Genomic DNA, 19,686 nt, shown 5'->3' with positions numbered 1-19,686 from the left:
TTGAAGTCTCATAAATATGTTTGTGTGTGTGTGTGTGTGTGTGTGTGTGTGTGTGTGTGTGTGTGTGTGTGTGTGTGTGTGTGTGTGTGTAGTCCACTCTATCAATTTTTTCTTACCTTCCACATCATCAGAGGTTTTGTACTGCCCCTCACACATTGTCAAAAGTATATTGCCATCCTTGGAATGTTATCAGTCTTATAACAATCTCACAAGCACGCTATATTTACACTATTTGTTAAATAGTAAAGTAAAAGTTTGTGCAAGTGCATGTACTACACACACACACACACACACACACACACACACACACACACACACACACACACACACACACACACACACACAATCCTAAAGCATTGCAGTTTGATTAAAGGAAATAAAAGGTTATAATACAGACCATATCTCACATTAATTTCTGTGTAATATAAAAAAGTAATTTCACAAACTGCACCCACAAAACTGACAGTACACCCACCTACAACATCCCATAAGTGCAACCTGATTAAATGAAAATGACAATCAATGAATCAATCAGTCAATCAATCAGTCAATCAATCAATAAATAAAACAAATTAAAAATAAAACACTGACTGCAACAACTCACTCTCAAACAGCCTTACTGGAAAAATGAAGACAATTGAAATTAAACTAACTATAATTTAGCTAAACTATAACATTAATAAATGTTAACACAGTTCTCACTGCACTACTAAAATATATATGATATTACAAAAACATATTAACAAAAGCACCTCAGAATTTCAAAACTAGCAGAAACTACCTACAATGCTCTCTGTTAATGTAAGCCTATGGAATATCTAAAGATTTAGTCAACAGACAAATGATGCAATTACTGCAGGCTACTGGAATCATTTGCAAACAATAAATTACCCTAAAACATAGGTATGGTCTATGTTGTGTAATACATTAATCATGTACTGTGGGGTTACAGAAATAATTTCAGAATTTATAACATGTTCTGCAAACCTACACTTCAAGATATTTCATATATTACACATCAGAAGTCCCATGTATTATAAGTGTGTGTGTAATGTGTGTGCATGTCATTGACAGATGACAATATATTATACCAACATCAATTTCTTTGATGCTAGAATGTCAACAAGAAAAACATAGGAAAGGTAAATAGATCACAAACAGAACTTGCAGGTTCCTTTAGAGTTTGGTAATACAAAAAAAAATCGCCCAAACACCCCTGATGTGAGGGCAGCACCCTTATTTATATAATCTAACCAAGATACTGTTTCACAAAATGCTAAATCCTGTACTCAGCAACAAGTCCATTCATCACTCAGAGTTGTGATGAAATGTTTGTCAAGTACAAGACTATAGATATCTTTATTACCATTCTGTGTGTAGGGTTGCTACCTTTTCAAATACCCAAAGAGGGACATTTTTGGTACAAACATCAGATTTTGCAGGCTAAAACATACCCACGGCCAGTACAAATGACAGAACTTCATTTTTTTGCCTAAATAAAAGCTTATTCTTATAGCATTTTAGTTGCTTATTCTGTTATGTGTAGCATTTAGGTGTTTCAGATACAGAATAACTGTTTTATGCAACTATTACATAAAATATAGGAAAGAATTTTTTCCTAAAATCTCAGGACATTTGCCATTTATACAATTTTTTTGCAGGACACAACTGCCCAAAGAGGGACTGTCCCTCGCAAAGTGGGATAGGTGGCAACCCCATCTGTGTGTGTCCACAAAACTCACCATTCAGCTTGTGACATCACCATTCTGTGTAACCAATGAGCAAAATTCAGCTCTATTTCCATTACACCAACAACAGCGATGACAACGGAACTTCACACATTGCAAACAGAAGAAACAACTGTGCCCACATAAATCATACTCATAGAAATGACATTTAGAAATGTTAGAATGAAAAAAAGTTAATTAATAAAAAGTAAAAAAAAATTACAAAATCAGCTATCAAAATGAAAAACAGTATTATAGCAAACTAGACCCACATCTAAAAAATGTACAAGAAAAAAGGCTAAATTAACAAAAAAATGTACAAGAAAAATGGTAAATTAACCACATTAAAAACATAAAAATCAATATGGTTGAAGATGACTCTAACAACATTATTAAACAACTACCACACAAATTGCCTGACAGTATTAAATAAGGACTAAAATGTTTCTCAGAACAATGGTGGAAAAGCCCAACACAGCCCATTCATAAAAAGATACAAAACCATCCCAAGTCTGATGCATGGTACAGAGAAAGATAAAACCCTGATTACCTCCCAGATGGCCAGGGTATGAGTAATGGCTGGAAAACTGGTGTAGCCAGCTGAAGTGATGGGAGTGAGCATTTGATCCCAACTGAGATCACATCCAGTAAGTGGAGGCTTGCTGTGACTAATCACAGATCAGTTAAATAGGCTTTTTCATTAAGCCAGTGCTAGTAGCCCTCAGAGTGTGTGGGTAGGAGTACCACATGCTGTGGGGGGGGGGGGGTAGAGTGAAATCTTGCATGGATGCAAATGTTCATGTTTTCATCATGGGGAGGAGTGTGGCTTGTAGAGTAATGCCCCGTAGCCCACATCTTGAATATGAGTTGCTGATGGTGGCGGGGGGGGGGGTGTATGCAGTGTAGTTCCTGGCATAATGACTTGCCAGAATAAATGCTCCAGGTTCCTGGTCAGGAGAGTAAGCCAGTTAGTAGATGATAGTATCTGCTCTCTGGCAGTGGTCAAGTGGATAAAGATGAGACATTCAACCAAGATGCTAAGAATACTGCTTCCATGGGACCAGATGACATCCTGGGCTGTGTACTACATGAACTACAAAATTTTCTGGCACCTTACCTAAGTGTCATGTTTAATCATAGCTTCACCTCAGGCTTTGTGCCCACTGAGTGGTGCACAGCTAAAGTTATCCCACTCCACAAGGGCGGATCCACCTTGGATCCTGGGAACTACCACCCCATCAGTCTGACGAGTCTGATCTGCAAGGCCATGGAATGTATTATCATGGAACTTATAAACAAAGATATTTGCAACCTTCAAACACTGGACCCCACCCAGTTTGGGTTCGTGAAGGGCCTGATCTTGTCTTCTGAACCTGACTGACTTCTTCAAATCAGTCTCCAGAGCCATGGACGAGGGTAAGGCGGTCCACACAGCCTATCTGGACCTCGCCAAGGCCTTCGACACCATCTCCCACTCTGGAATCATAGATAAACTTACTAAGCTGGGCATTAATCCATACATCACTCAATGGGTTGCCAACTGACTTACTGACAGAACCCACACTGTAAAAGTATCCAACTCCAAATCCAGCTCCAGACAAGTGACAAGTGGAGTACCTCAGGGTTCAGTCCTGGGACCGCTCTTGTTTGGCATCTACTTCTCTGAACTACAGGCCAACAGTAAGGGACTCTGGCTAACAAAGTTCACAGATGACTGCAAACTGGGAGCCATTATTAAATCCCCAAATGATGTGGGTATTCTACAAAAGGGCCTTACAGCTGCAGATGCTTGGTGCCAAAGCCATGAGCTCAAGCTCAATGCCAAGAAATATATAGTTATCCCCTTTGGGAAAAAACATGTACCCATGAATTACCACATAGGTGGCAGTACACTAAACACCGAAAGTGTGATAAGAGACTTAGGGACACAGGTGGACAGTGGTCTCACCTTCGATAACCACATCGCCACAACAGTCAGGAAATCCTTCTATGTGGCACACCTCATCACTAAGGGCTTTTCATCCAGAAAAAAGGAGGTCATTGTCCCACTGTACTCATCCCTCATTAGACCCATTATAGAATACAGCACCCCATTTTGGTATGTACTTCTCAAGACATCTGCAATAACTGGAAAGGCCGCAAAAATACCTCACTAAAAGAATCACAGGCCTAAAGCAGATGCCCTATGCTGACCGTCTAAAAAAACTCCAGCTATACTCTGTTGCATAATGTCTACTCAGATGCGATCTCTGCTTAACATACAAGGTCATGTCAGACCCAGAGCTGTTGGACATGCTACACTTAAAGAAATCCCAATCCCTCAGAGCCACACACTCCAGGGATCTAAACCTTGTCCTCACAATGAATAAAACATGCTGGAGGGATAGATTCCTGACCTAGAGACTCCCGAGACTCTGGAATAGACTGCCCATTCATGTCAAGCAGAGAGCTTCTTTGGCCGTCTTCAAAAGGAACCTTGACGATTGAATGGGAGATAGGAAATTCACCTCTGGGTTCACATCAGTTGCCCTGCTAGACAGGGGTCCGGGGAAGTAAATATGGTGGGAAGAAATAGCCAGGGAATTGTTATGGCTAGGCTTGTATAGGCCCTAGGGCCGATAGCCGAGTACCATCCTATGAACCTATCCTATGCATCATAACCAGATAGTAAAACTACAAGCTCTGCTTTTACAAACCAAACATACAATCACAAAAAAAAAATATATATATATATATATATATATATATATATATATATATATATATATGGTTCCCGGACAGTTTGCCGAACGCCCGTTTCTCCGAAACTGAAATGGCTGGACATACTTGCACAAAAGTGCTTTTTGCCAAGTATGCTAAAAGGTAAGTGGGGGAATGGCTGTCGCTGAGATCGTAGTACAGTGGGGATAAGGAAATATTCCCTTATCCCCACTGTAGTGTTATCTCGGAGTGAGAATATAAAAGTAGGGGGGGTGTGGGGGGCACAGCCCCCACATAGGGGGTGCAGGGGGGCTTGCCCCCCTACGTAAACATTAGTTGTGTGTTTTTATGTGTTTATGTTTTTTTTTTTTTAGTATAGAGACCATCTTACAACATCCCTTTCCCATAAGCACACTCCCATCCCCCCAAGAGATATATATTAACAATACACTCTAAACTTATAGGACTTGCTCCTTTAAACAGAACTGTAACTTTTTAACCTAACAAAAGTTGATAACTTCTCCATTTCCTTAAAGTACATGTTCTATAACAAGTCTCTGGCTATCTCTATAAAGTACAACCCTACAACTCCTAATTCACTCAAGTCTCCTGGTTTCTAAGACTGTGAAACTCCTGTTTGCTAACAGCAAAAAATATTTCTCCTTCTCCAACTTCATCCACCCACTTTTTTATTAAATGTTTTAGCCACATTTCTAATAAAAATGATATTTTACATTTGTTATTGTCTACCATTACTCTTATTTCTAATAATTATTATTGTTAGTGCCTGTGTGTTAAACATTATGTTGTAAAGAATTCCATGTATAAATTATTTTCTTTTTTTTATTAAGTGTTTACTCCCACAGTAAACACTCCAGAAAGATCAGCATTGTATACAAGCAAATAATTCTCACCTAGGGGTGTTCTGAGACTCAACACAGCAGGCGGAGGCCTATACACCCCTGGAAGGGTGTTATTTCAACAATAACACACACTCTGCAAGGCATTATGGTGCTTAGAGAATGGGCTATCTGTAAAATTGTTGTGGTTTACTTACTTATTTTTTTATTACTATATATTGTTTTTATATATTTTTGGTGTAAAATCGTTCCTCTGCCTAATGCTTCAAACTTGCTGTAATATATGTTAATGGTGTTGGAGGAAACATTTTACATCCAAAATATAACACTTAAAAAATATCCAAGTGTTTATTTTTCTGTTCCTTACACCTAAAATGTTTGGTTTGTTGGCAGTTATTGGAAAGTAAAGTTACTAAATAATGATATACATTTGAGTTTCAAACTTTTATTTTCTTCAGAAAATCCATGCTAACAGAAATCTTTTGTTTAAGCAAGTTTGTAATTTTATAAGAGGAATAATTAAAATCCCTTTCTATGGTTCATCCTTTGTTCCCCTTTTATTTTAGGATGTAGATTTCTTCAGCTGAAAGGTCCAAGGTCCAGAGGTATGCAGACCTCTTTACTGCTCCTGCTGCTGTCAGTAGTTGTCCCACTTACTCTGTCTCTCACAGGCACACCACTGCTTCAGAAAATTCATGCTAACACAAATCCCAGTATTCCATAAAACATGTTCCTATTTTGAGCCTTTGTTCCCCCTTTATTTTAAGCTTATCCAGTTATCTTGAGCTAAGAGTCGAGAGCATACCTCTCAGCTGTCCAGATTTTTGGCTGATATGGTTGGTCCATTCTGTCTAAAATTTTGTAGTGTTCTATGAAATCACTGGGGATTTAATTCATTATATAATGACGGATATTTGAGTTTCACCCTTCATAATGTTCAGAAAATATCTGCCACTTCTAACCCCTGAAGCTTCCCTCACCTTAAATTCAAACTCAGCTCTGTTCTCTTCATCTTACAATGCTAGACTGATAGTGAATATTAGAGTACAGCAATACTGCTTTATTTCACCTGTTTAACATTGTTGTTAAGTGCATTTGTTTTTTGTAGGCATATGTTGTGGTTTAATGCTTTAAGTGCTGTAATGATGTGATGTAAGTGCATATAGCTTCAGACATGCATTATTTTTTAAATTGTACCATTATATTCTGGCTATTCTTGTTTTATTCAGCGTCTTACTTTAGTCTCATTTTGTAAATCTCTCTAGTCCCCTAACCTGATGTTTTATACTGAAGACAACCCCTCAGGAAGCTACTATCTGACTCTAACAAAATGAGGCTCTCTGCATACTTTAGGGATGATCTCTTCCCACTAGCATTACCACATCTAACAAAGTTAAGAGCATGTATTTTTGTATATGTAGTAATTAGTGGTTAAACTTCCATATAACCCTAGTTACTTTTGGGAGCACCCTGCTAGAGCTCACTTTCGGCTACCTGTATAGCGTTTTTCTTCTTTTCTCCTTATTTTTTCTCTAGTTAATCCAAGTCTGCCCCCCCACTATGCTCTGCTTAATCTTTCCCTCTGTTTTTTTCCCCAACTCCACTCAACTGTCCTTTTTCATCCTGCCAGCCCTCAACTACTCTTTCTACATATTCTCCCCCCAGGTTAGCTCTCCTACACCATACTTTGCAATCCTGCTTAGCTTGGAGACAGTCTCCACAGAACGAGCATATCTCTATTAATTTACATTCATGCTCCTCTAGGCTGCTCTTTGTACCCTATCTCTATCTTCTCTTTGTCTGGTCTACTTTATAGTTTATAGTTATCTTTGGCCACTTTTCTTCTTTCTTACCTTGTCAACAATTGTAAAGATAGTTTCTCTTTTCCCTCAGGTAATATCCTGCCCTATTTTGGGACTGACTGGGCCCATCCCACTCTGTTTGCCCTCCGCTTCACTTCGGACTCACTCCACTCCCCTACCCTGCCCCCAATTCCCAACTGCCCACTCTACCTCTAGGTTTATTCAATCCCAACCACACTCACAGCTCTATCCCACACCATCTCCACCAATTACATCTCCCCAAGTTAGTTCACATAACCCCACATCCACTACATCACCCCACACTACTCGCCCATTCACATATAGTACATCCCTACATTTCCTAGCCATACCTCTACCTAGAACCACCTCTCCCTTATATAACCATGGCTATTATGCAACTAAGTCTAATCTGCTTTCTCATAACTTTATATAACTTCACAAGTAATCAGTCTATCAATATCACTAAACTTAGTAGCCAAACACAATACTATGCACTCCCACATTCAGACACCTCACATTACAATAGTATTTGTCCACAACTTTTCAGGAACAACACAACTGACCAATTAAAAACAAAACACATAAGCATTCATTCCTACTCTAAAAAAACACACCTTCTCATGCTCATCTCCAAACTCAAGCATCTGTTCTGCACTTTCAATACCAAGCTCGTCATGAGTGGGGACATCCACCTCAACCCAGGCCCAAATCCATCCTGTCCAACTCAAACCACTTCAGCACAATCATCGGAACATACTGCCCCCATTACCTTCATCCTCGGGCAAATGACCAACAATAACAAAAATAACCATCTTTTAATACTAAATATCAATATTAGAAGTATCAAAAATAAAATACCTGACCTCCAGGCCACAATAGCACAATACTCTCTGGATATAGTTGCTATAACAGAAACCTGGCTAAATAAAAGCACACCTGACTCAGAAGTTCTCCCAGCCGGCTATAACATCATTAGGCAAGATAGACCCCTTTCGTAAAGGAGGTGGAACTGCCATACTGTATAAGTCCAACTTAACTCTACTCAACATTCCCAAAGCCTACCCGTCTCCCAATAATTGGGACATAGTTATCTCACAACTCCAACTAAACCCAAAAAAATCCATCACCATCATTGCCATCTATATCCCACCTGATAATGTTCATGCTAGCATTGAAGACTTCCTATCCTGGTGCTCTACCGCATATTCACAAGAAACCCTCATTCTGGTGGATTTCAACCTAGATTGGTTCACCTGCATATCAGAAGCACCAAGTAATCTAATAAATCTCCATGGCTACCAGTGACCAGTCCAAATTCCCACTAGATGTGATAAAAACTCTAAAAGGGAATCCATCTTAGACTAGGCCCTAATGAACAACCTCACATTGTATCCACACATAGGCAGTCTCCCAGATAGCTTAAGTGACCACAACCTAATATACCTAATACATAGCAGAACAAGCCAATGCAAAACCACTACCTATAGATCCACAAGAAACAGAAAGTAATTCTCTCCCGAGGTCATCAATACTTTACTGTATAACTGTGACTGGACCCCTCTAAAAACTTTCCCACTTGACCCAGCTGTAGCCTACTTCAACAAAACATTTCTACAACAGCTAGACATTGTCACTCCACTGTGCAAGATCAAGGTTAGAACCTCTCAAAACTCCTGGCTCAGCAAAGAAACCAAACAAATCCTTAAGTCCAGAGACACTGCCTGGTTCTACTATCAAAGAACCAAGGGCATACAAAGCCAAACTGAGTATCGAGAGCTGCACAACCATACAAAAAATGTATTAGGCAGGACAAAAAAATCTTATTACACTACCTTGCAAATTAAATATAAGCACAATCCCCAAAAATTTTGGAAAAGTGTAAACCAGTTGCTAAAACCCACCCAAATGGCCACCCCCAAACTGACCACCCCTGATACTAAACTTTCCATTGAAGCACAATTCAACTCCCACTTTGTGAACTCAATTCTATCCCCAGTATCACAGGACAATTGCAACCTCACTATCCCTCCCACCACAAACAATATTAATACTTTCTTTATCCTCAAAACAGTCCCCACCAGCTCTATCAAAAGTATGCTCTCCAAACTAAAAACCTCATCAACCGCAGCTGACCTACTCCCTAGCTACTTCTTAAAACTCACAGCAGATGCTATTGAAATCCCAATCTCCACTTTCATAAACAGATCTATTCTTAAAAACTACATTCCAAAACTCTTGAAAATATCCTATGTTACTCCCATACACAAAGGGGGAACCCCCACTGAACTTAATAACTATAGACTCGTTGCAATACTCTCCCCCCTGGCTAAAATCTTAAAAATATGCATTCATACCCAGGTATTTAACTACCTCCTAGACAACAATATTCTGTCCCCTACTCAACATGGTTTTAGACCCACCCATAGCACCACTACAGCCCACCTCTGCTTCCCACACACAGTAAATCAACTCAGAAATAAGGGCCTACAGGTGTCAACTCTCTTTTTGGATATGTCCAAAGCATTTGACACAGTATCCCACCAAATCCTGCTAAATAAACTAAACCAATATAACCTATCAAAGTCGACACTAACCTGGTTCCATAGCTACTTAACGGACAGGTACCAGGCTGCAAAATGGGAAAATTCTCTCACCTCTGTTACCCATAACAACAGGAGTCCTTCAGGGGTCTATCTTAGGACCCCTACTTTTCAAAATTTTCACAAATGACCTCCATACCCCCACACAGCATGCATCTATTATTCAATACGCAGATGATAGTACCTGATTCTGTGTTGCGCAAAATATTCCCATCCTCCTGCAAACAACTCAATTAACATTCTCTGATGTAGAAAATTACCTTACCAAAGCCCAACTTATCCTCAGTCCTAAGAAAACACAGCTAATGATTATAAGCACTTCTAACAAAAACTCCAGTAGCAGTCAAATCACCATCTACTCTACAAATTCTACGCCAGTCACTCCAGTGGCACAGGCTTAGCTACTAGGAATAACCATAGACTGCCATCTAAAATTTGATAGTCATCTCAACTTAACTATAAATAAGTACATGCCAAACTGGGATCACTTTACCTCATTAAACCATTTCTCACCAACAATACAAGATCCGCCATTGGTCACTCCCACCTTGTATCCACCCTACTGTATGCATCCCCCATTCTAACTAATCTCAATAAAACTGACCTAATAAAAATGGAAGCCTGCTACAACAGAATTGCCCACTTTGCTGCAAATTGCCCATATACATCCCACCACTGTACTGCTCTGCACCAGCTCCACTGGCTTGAACTGCCCAACCTGCTAACTTATAATGAGCTCTGTCTCTGTCACTCTATCTGTTACTTCCCTAATAAGTGTCCTGCCATCAAAAACCTAGTACACCAGTACTCAGCCACAAGGCCTCTTCGCTTATCAAGCAAACTATTACTACAAGTCACCAACAGCAATAATAACTTTGGTGACTCACTATATAGTAGTACAGTGGCTAGAAAATGGAACGCCCTCTCAGTTAACATACAAATCACATCCTCTAAAGTCTCCTTTAAAAACCTCATCAGGCATCATCTGAAGCAAAGCTGGTTGTGCTATGACTGCTCCCCAGGCTAGAGCAATCAGACAATGCACATAAACTTATTCCCATCTTACTTCACTAAATATTCACTCTCACTCACATATACTGACTCCATCAAGTTAAATAAATACTACTTTAAACCAATACATTAACTAATACTACCACTGTTCTAATTATAAATTGTTACCACAAAACTATGTAATGATTTATATTACTAATGAAGGTTTATTTTCCTCTATTAGGCTGCATTCATACTACTGCAAAAATAATCTAATGCACTATATATATATATATATATATATATATATATATATATATATATATATATATATATATATATATATATATATATATAAATATTGTATTGTGTTTCAAACCACAACTAAATACCATGAAATGTAATTATTCTTATTAGTAATGGATGCTTTTTTTTATTCCCCTGTATTGTGCTGTCTTCATACCACTGTAAAAATATGTCTATTTTAAATGTGTATTTATTGTAATGCTGTTTAAACACCTAAATGTATCTGTAATTGTCTTTCTGTATGGAGTTTTTCTCCCCGGGTCTCTGCTGAAAAAGGGCCTCTGGCCCAGTCAGACACCCCCAGTTAACAAATGTAAAAATAAAAAAATAAAAATAAATAAATAAAATACATGCTAATGGAGACCCTGTTATTCCAGCAACTTTCTAAGTTTATAAGAGCAATATTTAAAATCCATCCATATATGTGGTCTTTGGTTCCCCCGTAATCTGTGGCCTTGTCCAGATTTCTTGTGCTAAGAGGTCTAGAGTTAGGGAAACCTATTAATCGATGCTGCCATGGTATCGCTCGATTGCTTTCACTCTTCACTCTCTCTCTCTCTCTCTGCCATACCCCCATACACACAGTGTCTTCTGCGTTCATGCACGTATTCAGTTACACATGCAGACAGCAGCATAAATATACATACTTTTTCCTGTTTTAGTAATTTTTTTACACTTGCTAGACAACAAAAGCGCTGGTTAGTGAGTGTAAAATAATAGCTAGATCGATCTCTCTCTCTTACTCTCATACACACATACACTCTAACCTACAGACATAAACACACAAGCACACACACACACATGCGCACACACACGCACACACACACACACACACACACACACACACACACACACACACACACACACACACACACACACACACACACACACATACACACACACACACATACACACACACACACACACACACACATGCTTTTTTATTTTCTTTTTTTTTTTTATTTTACACTAGCTAAACAACAAAAGTGCTGTTTAGCAAGTGTAAATAGTGTCGGCCTTTAGTTTATTTCAGTTCAAGCTCCATGGCATCTTGATATGCTGTCATGAAGTGTTGGACTCATTTTTTGGTGGGCATTACTTGTAGATTAACACCCTTCTGGAGAACGTTCATTCTCCAATCAGGGTGTGAAAGCAGTTAACAAATATAAATAAATGTAAAAATATGTCTGTCCATTTGTCTATCTATTTATATGTCTATATATCTATCTTTCTATATGTGTATATAAAGAAACAGATTTTACTTGGCATGGTAAACTTTGATTCTGCAACACAGTAATCTACCTAGATGCATCTGCAGATGTTAAGTAATTCTCCTCTGCAGTAGCGGTTTCTTGGTAGACCAGTATGATAAAAAAAAATCAACTCCATATTCATGTACAATGCAGAAAAAAACATTCAGAAAGCATTAGTAAGAAGGACTTGCAAAACCTTGCTTCATTTTACTGCTTTGCTTTGCTAATTATGTTTTATTTACTCTGATCTTAAGCAAAGGGTAAATATTTCTATTGAAACATCTGCATCTTATATAAAAGTGAACATTTCTTACCATGGATGTAATTTTGCCAGGAGATATTTTGAACAATAAGAGATTCAAGTACTGAGTGATTTACAAGACAAGAAAATAATTCATTTTCTTTCCAGTCTGAAGCTGAAATGGCCAAGATGCTTGTAAAGGAAAATGAAACATTTTTTGTTGATTTTGTGGTGCTGTTTTCTGTTCCATTCAAAAATATCTGCCCATCTTTGTGCCATTGCATCTCGATGTCTGAGGGGAAGAAGTCCTTTGCAATACAAGTAAGTTGTATGCTGTTTTGACCAGGCAATGAAACTGCTGTGATGTCTACAGTAGGAGGAGCTAAAATAAATACAATGTATATCAGAATAACTTTATACCTTCTTCAGTGGCATTTTGTTATTTATGGAGCAGTAGAGTGCAAACCAAAATTTAAAATAAGGCAAACTACATTAGCAGCAAAAATTCAAACAGCAAACAAAAAAGACATGCATTAATATCTAATAATCTCATTTGACAAAACATTCTAAGCACCATGATAAATAAGGATTATACAGAACAATATTTTCAGAATCGATGAACCTGCAGTGGAGAAGACAAATGATGAAATCAAACTTAAGAGTACTGGCTTCCTTTCCAACACCCATGTCGATTGAACATAATATAAGGGAGCATAATAAAGTGTGACAACCAAAACAGTGCAAGAAATCCAAACAAAACATGTAAATAAAAAAAAATCAAATGACTTGAGAATGTGTTCCTATAACAGAACTAATGAGGAGGTGTGTTTAAGGTAAAATGTACATTATTTTGCGTCTTCCTCTGATTAAGGGCATCAGAACCAATGGGATTACTTATTCAATATAATGCAATAAATAAGCAAATAGCTGAAAAGATTAATTTGCAATAAATGTGGTGATTTTATGAGAGACGCGTTTTCCTTCTGCACTATTGTGAATCTTTTAGGCTATTTGTTTTGTGAGGTCTGTTGCTGTCTGGGGACTGTTTCTCAATAAATAAGTAAATACATTTAAGGAAGCCAAAGAATGCTGGCTGGAAAACCATGTACTGGGGATTAGGTTAGGTTTGGATTTAAATAAAATCAAAATAATAAAATTATTCTGGAATCATCAATACAGACCACTTTCTCAAGTCCAGTCTGACCATTATTGTTAAAGGTTAGTTTTGCTCATTTCTAGCTACCAGAGACGACATAATATGTGCGTAGCCTGACAAAATAATACACTCACCATTTCTAATGAAAGAAGAATAGACACTGTGTCCAGTTAAATGAGAGAATGCAACAGAGTCTGCATTTGTATGCTGCAGCTTACAATAATATTATTAGGGCAGGATCATTCTGTTTGTACTCAAGGTGCATCCTGAGCACCCAAGCAGATCGTAGAAGCTCTTCTATGAAGTGTCATACTATATCATACTATGAATTATGTTTTTACTTTTTTTTATCAGCCTCACTTTGGAAGCTACAAATAGAAGCTTTCATGAGACAAAATCAATTGGTTATAGCATATTTCAATGAAGAAACAGAAAGCAGGAACAAAAATGAAAACACAGTAAACATCAGAAAAAGTTTGCAGTGATATTTTTCCCTTTCACGTATGTTATATTGTGGATTAGTCACATAGAGCATTGAAGGCTATTTCAGTGTTAGCAAGACTGCAGTCCGGATTCACAATAGCTTGCCCTGAGTCTAAGAGTAGAGTAAGACTCCATGCAGCCATCATGTCCGATGAGTGATCCAGGAACAGCCTGCAGGAGCGTGCAAGAGAGCTCCTAAAACGGCTCTTACATGAACGGACAGGGCCAGGTTATGCAAATTACTTCAATTGCAGGCGAAAGGCATGCAAATGAGGTAGATTTGCGGTTCAGGAAACCTGAACCTGTCCGAGTAAGAGCAGTGTTATCTGCAGAAATGTACTCAGTTGACAACTGAGTACCATTCTGCAAATAGCACAATGGAGCTGTGACAGCTCCAAATAAATGTTGCATCCAGTGCAGGAAGCATGCAATGGCCAAATATACAGCCAATGGCAATGTTTCCTGATGCAATATGAAAAGAAAATAATTTTTTTCTCTGATTTCCAATGTTTAAGCGTAGCGCAGCGCCGCACAAATGGGCTGCGCTCTAAAAACCAGAAAAATAAAAATTGAAACCCACAAATGTGGATTTTATTTAAATTGTTAATTTACAATGCAAGGGAATGGCAGGCTGAAGACAACGTGTCCACCAAGTAGAGGCTGCTAAGGGGGGAAGCACAGTCTAAGAGATGTAACCAAGCAGTAGTAGGCAATCCTATGCAAAGGAGGGTTAGGATAGTGAATTGCAGGTTTACATAACAAATGAGCACAGTCAATGGAGTGTATGAGTAGGATAAGGGGAGTAACAGAGTAGAAGATAGGTGACATCACGAGTGGGGTATGTATGAAAGAAGGGAAGCTCATTGGAGCAGAGTGGCATGTGTCAGCTGTCATTTACACATCATTGAAAGAGGTGTGTCAACAAGTACGCTAGGTAAAGGCAAGAAATGGAAGGTGTATGCCATGAATAGCACCAAAGTTTCTTGGTGAGTGGGTATGCGCATGTGTGCGCGCCTGTAAACCCGAGTAAGACAGTGTGCATGCGTGTAAGCGTGAGTGCGTGCGTTTAAGCTGGAGTAAGCAGGTATAAGGCAGTTAAAAGTGTTGTAAGCATGTTTGCGCTGGTGTGCATGCATTTTAACCCAAATAAGCAAGTTGTAGTCCGTGTAAGCATGTGTGCGCGCGTGTGAGCTGCTGTGAGCATGTTTGCGCTTGTGTGCGCGGCTCTGTCCCCCCGAGGAAACTTAAAGGAAATAGGAAGCACAACAAATAGTAGGAAGCTACCAGGGAGTACTAGCAGAGCTAGCAGGTGAAAACAATCATAATCAGGCAATTACACAGGCAGTACACTAGCCCAGCCCAGCCTAGCACTTAAAACTCTGCAAACAACAGTCCATAATATTTCTCACAAGAGACACTGCAGTAAGCTAATAGAAGTGAAAACTGAAAAAGCTTTACTGAGACAAAGAAATGTTAGGGGCTGCCATTGCTGTTATAAGGCAACATATGCAACATGCTGAGGGTGGTGACAATGGAAATGCTGCTGGACAACCCACAGTGAGGAGAAGGAGAAGAGTGTACAGGCCCAGGGTAACCTACCAGGGGCTACATGAGCTGGAGATAGTGGAGCACTATAGAGTGGACAGAGACCTCCTGCAGCAAATTGTTGAGCTGTGCAGGCCACACCTCACACACAGAACCAACAGAGGGGAACACATCCCAGTGGAAACCAAGGTATGTGTTGGCCTAAGAATATTAGCAACAGGTACCTTCCAGAGACCAACTGGTGAAATGATGGGGATATCACAGGCATCAGCATCCAGGGTACTGCACCAGTTCCTGGATACCATGTCAGCACATGTCGGTGATCATGTATATTTCCCTAATTCCCATGAGGTATTGGCCAGCAATATGCCTCTCTTCCAGCAAATAGCAGAATACCCTGAGGTAGTGGGTGCAATAGACTGCACGCACATATGCATCAAAGCACCAGCCGGCAAGTGGGGTAGGGTCTACTTCAACAGCAAGGGCTTCCCCTCCATCAACTGCCAGGTCGTGTGTGATGCCCAGGGAATAATACTGAATGTGTGTGCTGGCTGCCCTGGAAGCTACCATGATTCCCATATCTGGCATCTGACGCAGCTGTACCAGACATTTGCCAATGGGGACATCCCACATGGTCACCTAGTGGGGGATGCTGGCTATGCACTGGAGCCGTGGCTGATGACACCCATCAGAAATGCACACACACCTGAACAGGAATGCCATAATGAGGCACACGCACAAACACGAAATGTAATCGAGTGTGTGTTTGGGCTGCTCAAGTCATGGTTCTGGTGCCTGGACACATCTGGTGGAGCCTTGCAGTACTCACCAACTACATGTACCCAAATTGTCATGGTATGTGCTATGCTACATAATATGATCCTGTGAAAACAGCTGCAGCAGGACCAGCATAGGCCTGGGCCAAACAGCCCCCCACCATTGCCAACGTCATCACAGGCAGAGCGTGACTCGGAGGAGGAACAACCTGAGCCTGCCCCAGTAGGCAGAAGGAGGTGTGCCCAGTATGCTTTGGCCTTGGCAAAGAGGCAACGACTAGCACATACACTGGCTCAGTAGGAACTCTGGAAATGATACCTCTCTCTGACTCACACATATAGTAAAAGGGATGCCTAAGTTGACACTACCTGCTTTCAAACATATACAGGGAGTGTAGTATGTGCATCTGACATAGGCAGCCCTGCAGCACCACCTGAGGCATGACTGCCATGTGTTAAGCAATTTAAAGCAGTGCTAAACAGCATTTACCACCTTGTAGTATATGCAAACAGAATCGCACACACCAACTAGTGCAACTGTGGTCAATATCGAGTAATATTGGGCAACGTTCAGCAGAGTTGGTGAATATTCAGCAATGTTGGACAAGCCTCATCTAAGTAGGGCATAGCTGAACAAAAGCCAACATGCTCATATTTGCTTAACTGGCCCTTAAGCAGTCTGGTCTGCTCAGTATGAAAATATAAAGCAGTGATGGGCCTCAAACCCAGGATACTGTACACTATAGTTAAAGTACTGAACCACTAAACCATGACAGTATTGCAGTGGTCAGCCAGTATGAAGGAATGTTGATAAATCTATGCAAAGTATCTCATGGAAACCCTGCAGGCACAGCATAATCCCTGTTGAGTTATGACACAAAGGTGAGTCCTGCAGTAAGAACAGAACTTGACTTCCAACACACACACACACACACACACACACACACAGTATAAATGTTAATATTGGTCATGTTCACACACATCCACAAATGTAGTGGACCTCAGATCACAACATACTGAAAGGTCACACTGGGCATGCTCACACACTTGAATAAATGAGACAAATGTCAGGCAACAAAACATGGAAAGCCTGAACTGAGCATGCTCACACACTTAGGCTATGTCTGAGTACAGCAGTGGGCCACGCATATCTGGCAGTTGCATGTGTTAACCCAGGAACCTCTCACCATCCAGAAATCCACCCCGTGCACACAGTTACATGACAACAGACACATATATAATATAGTGGAACTCTGTCATAATGAAATATGTTCTGCAGATACCTAAGTTGTTCATAGAAACTGGGAAAGCAAAGATGATAAAGACCTGCAAACAGTATCAGCAATACATATTGTGCATCCCGAACATAAGCATAGGTTCAGAGGTCAATACTAGGCTATCTGCCCTAGGGCATGTACAAGCCTAGCCAGAGTGTGTTTGGTTTTTGCAACCCTGTCAGATTACTACACTGTGCCAGTGAATAGTAGGTCACTCAAGATAGCCCATGTACGTCTAGGCTAGTGTGCCTCTGTCTAGCAGGGACACAGAAGATATCCCAGGGGTAAACATACGATCACCCATACAGCCATCAAGATGTCCCCTGTAGGTGGTCAGTGGGTGGCTCTGCCTATGTGAAACTGTGATCACAATCCGGAGTGAGTGGAGGCCCTGGGATAAGAATCTGTCCCTCTAGCATGTCCTATTAACATCTGTGCTGAGGTATATGTCCCTGGAGTGTGTAGCTCCAATGGAGTTGGATATCCTGAGGTGGAGCATGCCCAGTAACTCTGGGTTGGGTATTTCTGTAAACAACAGGCACACATCATATCCGAGTAGGTGGTAAGCGACTGAGTATAGCTGGAGTTACTGCATCCGAACTGTGCAGGTCATCCGTGTGAGTCCCTGCATCTGCTTGGTGAGGACCTTCTGTGGCCAGTACAGTTGCTGCAGGTGTTAGGTAAGGTACACCCCAAATGTGGCATTGTAACCAAGCATGGTTGTGATGAGTATGGGGGCATACTGACCTCACTCGATCTAGATGTGAAACCATATGGGATAAGGTGGCTTATATAGAAAGTCTGTCCAACCACTGTGGCAACGTGAATGTCAAAGGCGACAGTACAAAGAAGTCATGTCCCCAATCACCTAACAACCCCTACCATATGTAATGGAGTACTACCTATGTGGTAATGTGTGGGCAAGTTGCTATTCCCAAAGGGGATGACTATGCAACTAATGGCATTTAGCTGTAGGCCATGGCTCAGGCACCAGTCATCCATCTCTGTGAGACCCTGTTTGAGTATGCATGTGGCAGCTGAAGAGTTGATTATGGCACCCAGTTTGCAGTCAAGTGCGAACAAGGTCAGCCATATTCCCCCTGTGGTAGCCTGTACGTCAGACAAATATATACTGAACAAGAGAGGTCCCAGGACCGAGCTGTGTGGGATGCCACATGTAACTGGTGTATAGTCAGACATGGCACCTGCAATTCTGACCAAGTGGGTGCTATCCCTGATCCAGGTAGCAATCCATCATGTGAGATATGTGTCCATATCGACTCTGATGAGCCTATGCATAATGGCCCAGTTGGTTATTGTGTGGAAGGAGTTTGCAAGGTTCAGGTAGACTGTGTGGACAACTGTCCCTATGTCGATGGACCTGTTAACCGTCTAAAGAATACAAACATGTTCAAGAGGCAAGATCTGCCCACAACAATACTGAAATGTGTAGGACACAGTGTCTGTAGGTTCCCAATGTCTATGTGTAAGAGACCCATGACAATACGCTCCATAGCTTTGCAGAACAGGCTAGTTAGGCTTATAGGGCAATATTGTCTGTGGTCCATTGTGGCACCAACTCTGTGGAGTGGGACCACTGTCACTGTATGCCATTCTGTGGGTACATATCCTGTAGTAACTCCGATATTGCACAGTGATGTAATGTGAGGGTTACGTCTGTCATGAAGCTTGTGTAAGATGCATGCCGGGACACCATCTGGTCCCATTGATGCTGTGATGTATGCTTTGGGGAGGGCAGCACTCACCTGTTACTGTGTGATGTCAGGGAGGTTGCAATCTGTTGGGATGGATAGTTGCTCCCTAGGGGGATGGGTGGGAGACATCTGCACTGAACCTGTTTGCCAGGATGTTGGCAATGCCAGTGTGTTCAGCGTAAGTTTAGTCAGTATGCAGTAACTCACACCATATCAGTGAGTGTCCACCCAGGT

At 40.6% G+C, this 19,686-nt stretch overlaps 1 protein-coding gene across 1 annotated transcript in view; it reads right to left on the bottom strand.

Moving 5' to 3' along the window:
- LOC122801619 (immunoglobulin lambda-1 light chain-like) overlaps window positions 1-19,686 on the bottom strand; it is a 410,978-nt gene that overhangs the window by 121,592 nt on the left and 269,700 nt on the right. Inside the window, exon 4 of the mRNA XM_044071098.1 lies at window positions 12,574-12,882. Within this exon, the coding sequence (XP_043927033.1) occupies window positions 12,574-12,882 (309 nt within the window). The remainder of the gene's footprint in view (window positions 1-12,573; window positions 12,883-19,686) is intronic.

Source organism: Protopterus annectens, chromosome 5.part0, assembly GCF_019279795.1.
Source record: "Protopterus annectens isolate FY-2018-M chromosome 5.part0, PAN1.0, whole genome shotgun sequence".
Lineage (NCBI taxonomy): Eukaryota > Metazoa > Chordata > Ceratodontiformes > Protopteridae > Protopterus > Protopterus annectens.
Note: the sequence above shows the minus strand (reverse complement) of the source record. Positions and strands in the feature narration are given on the sequence as shown.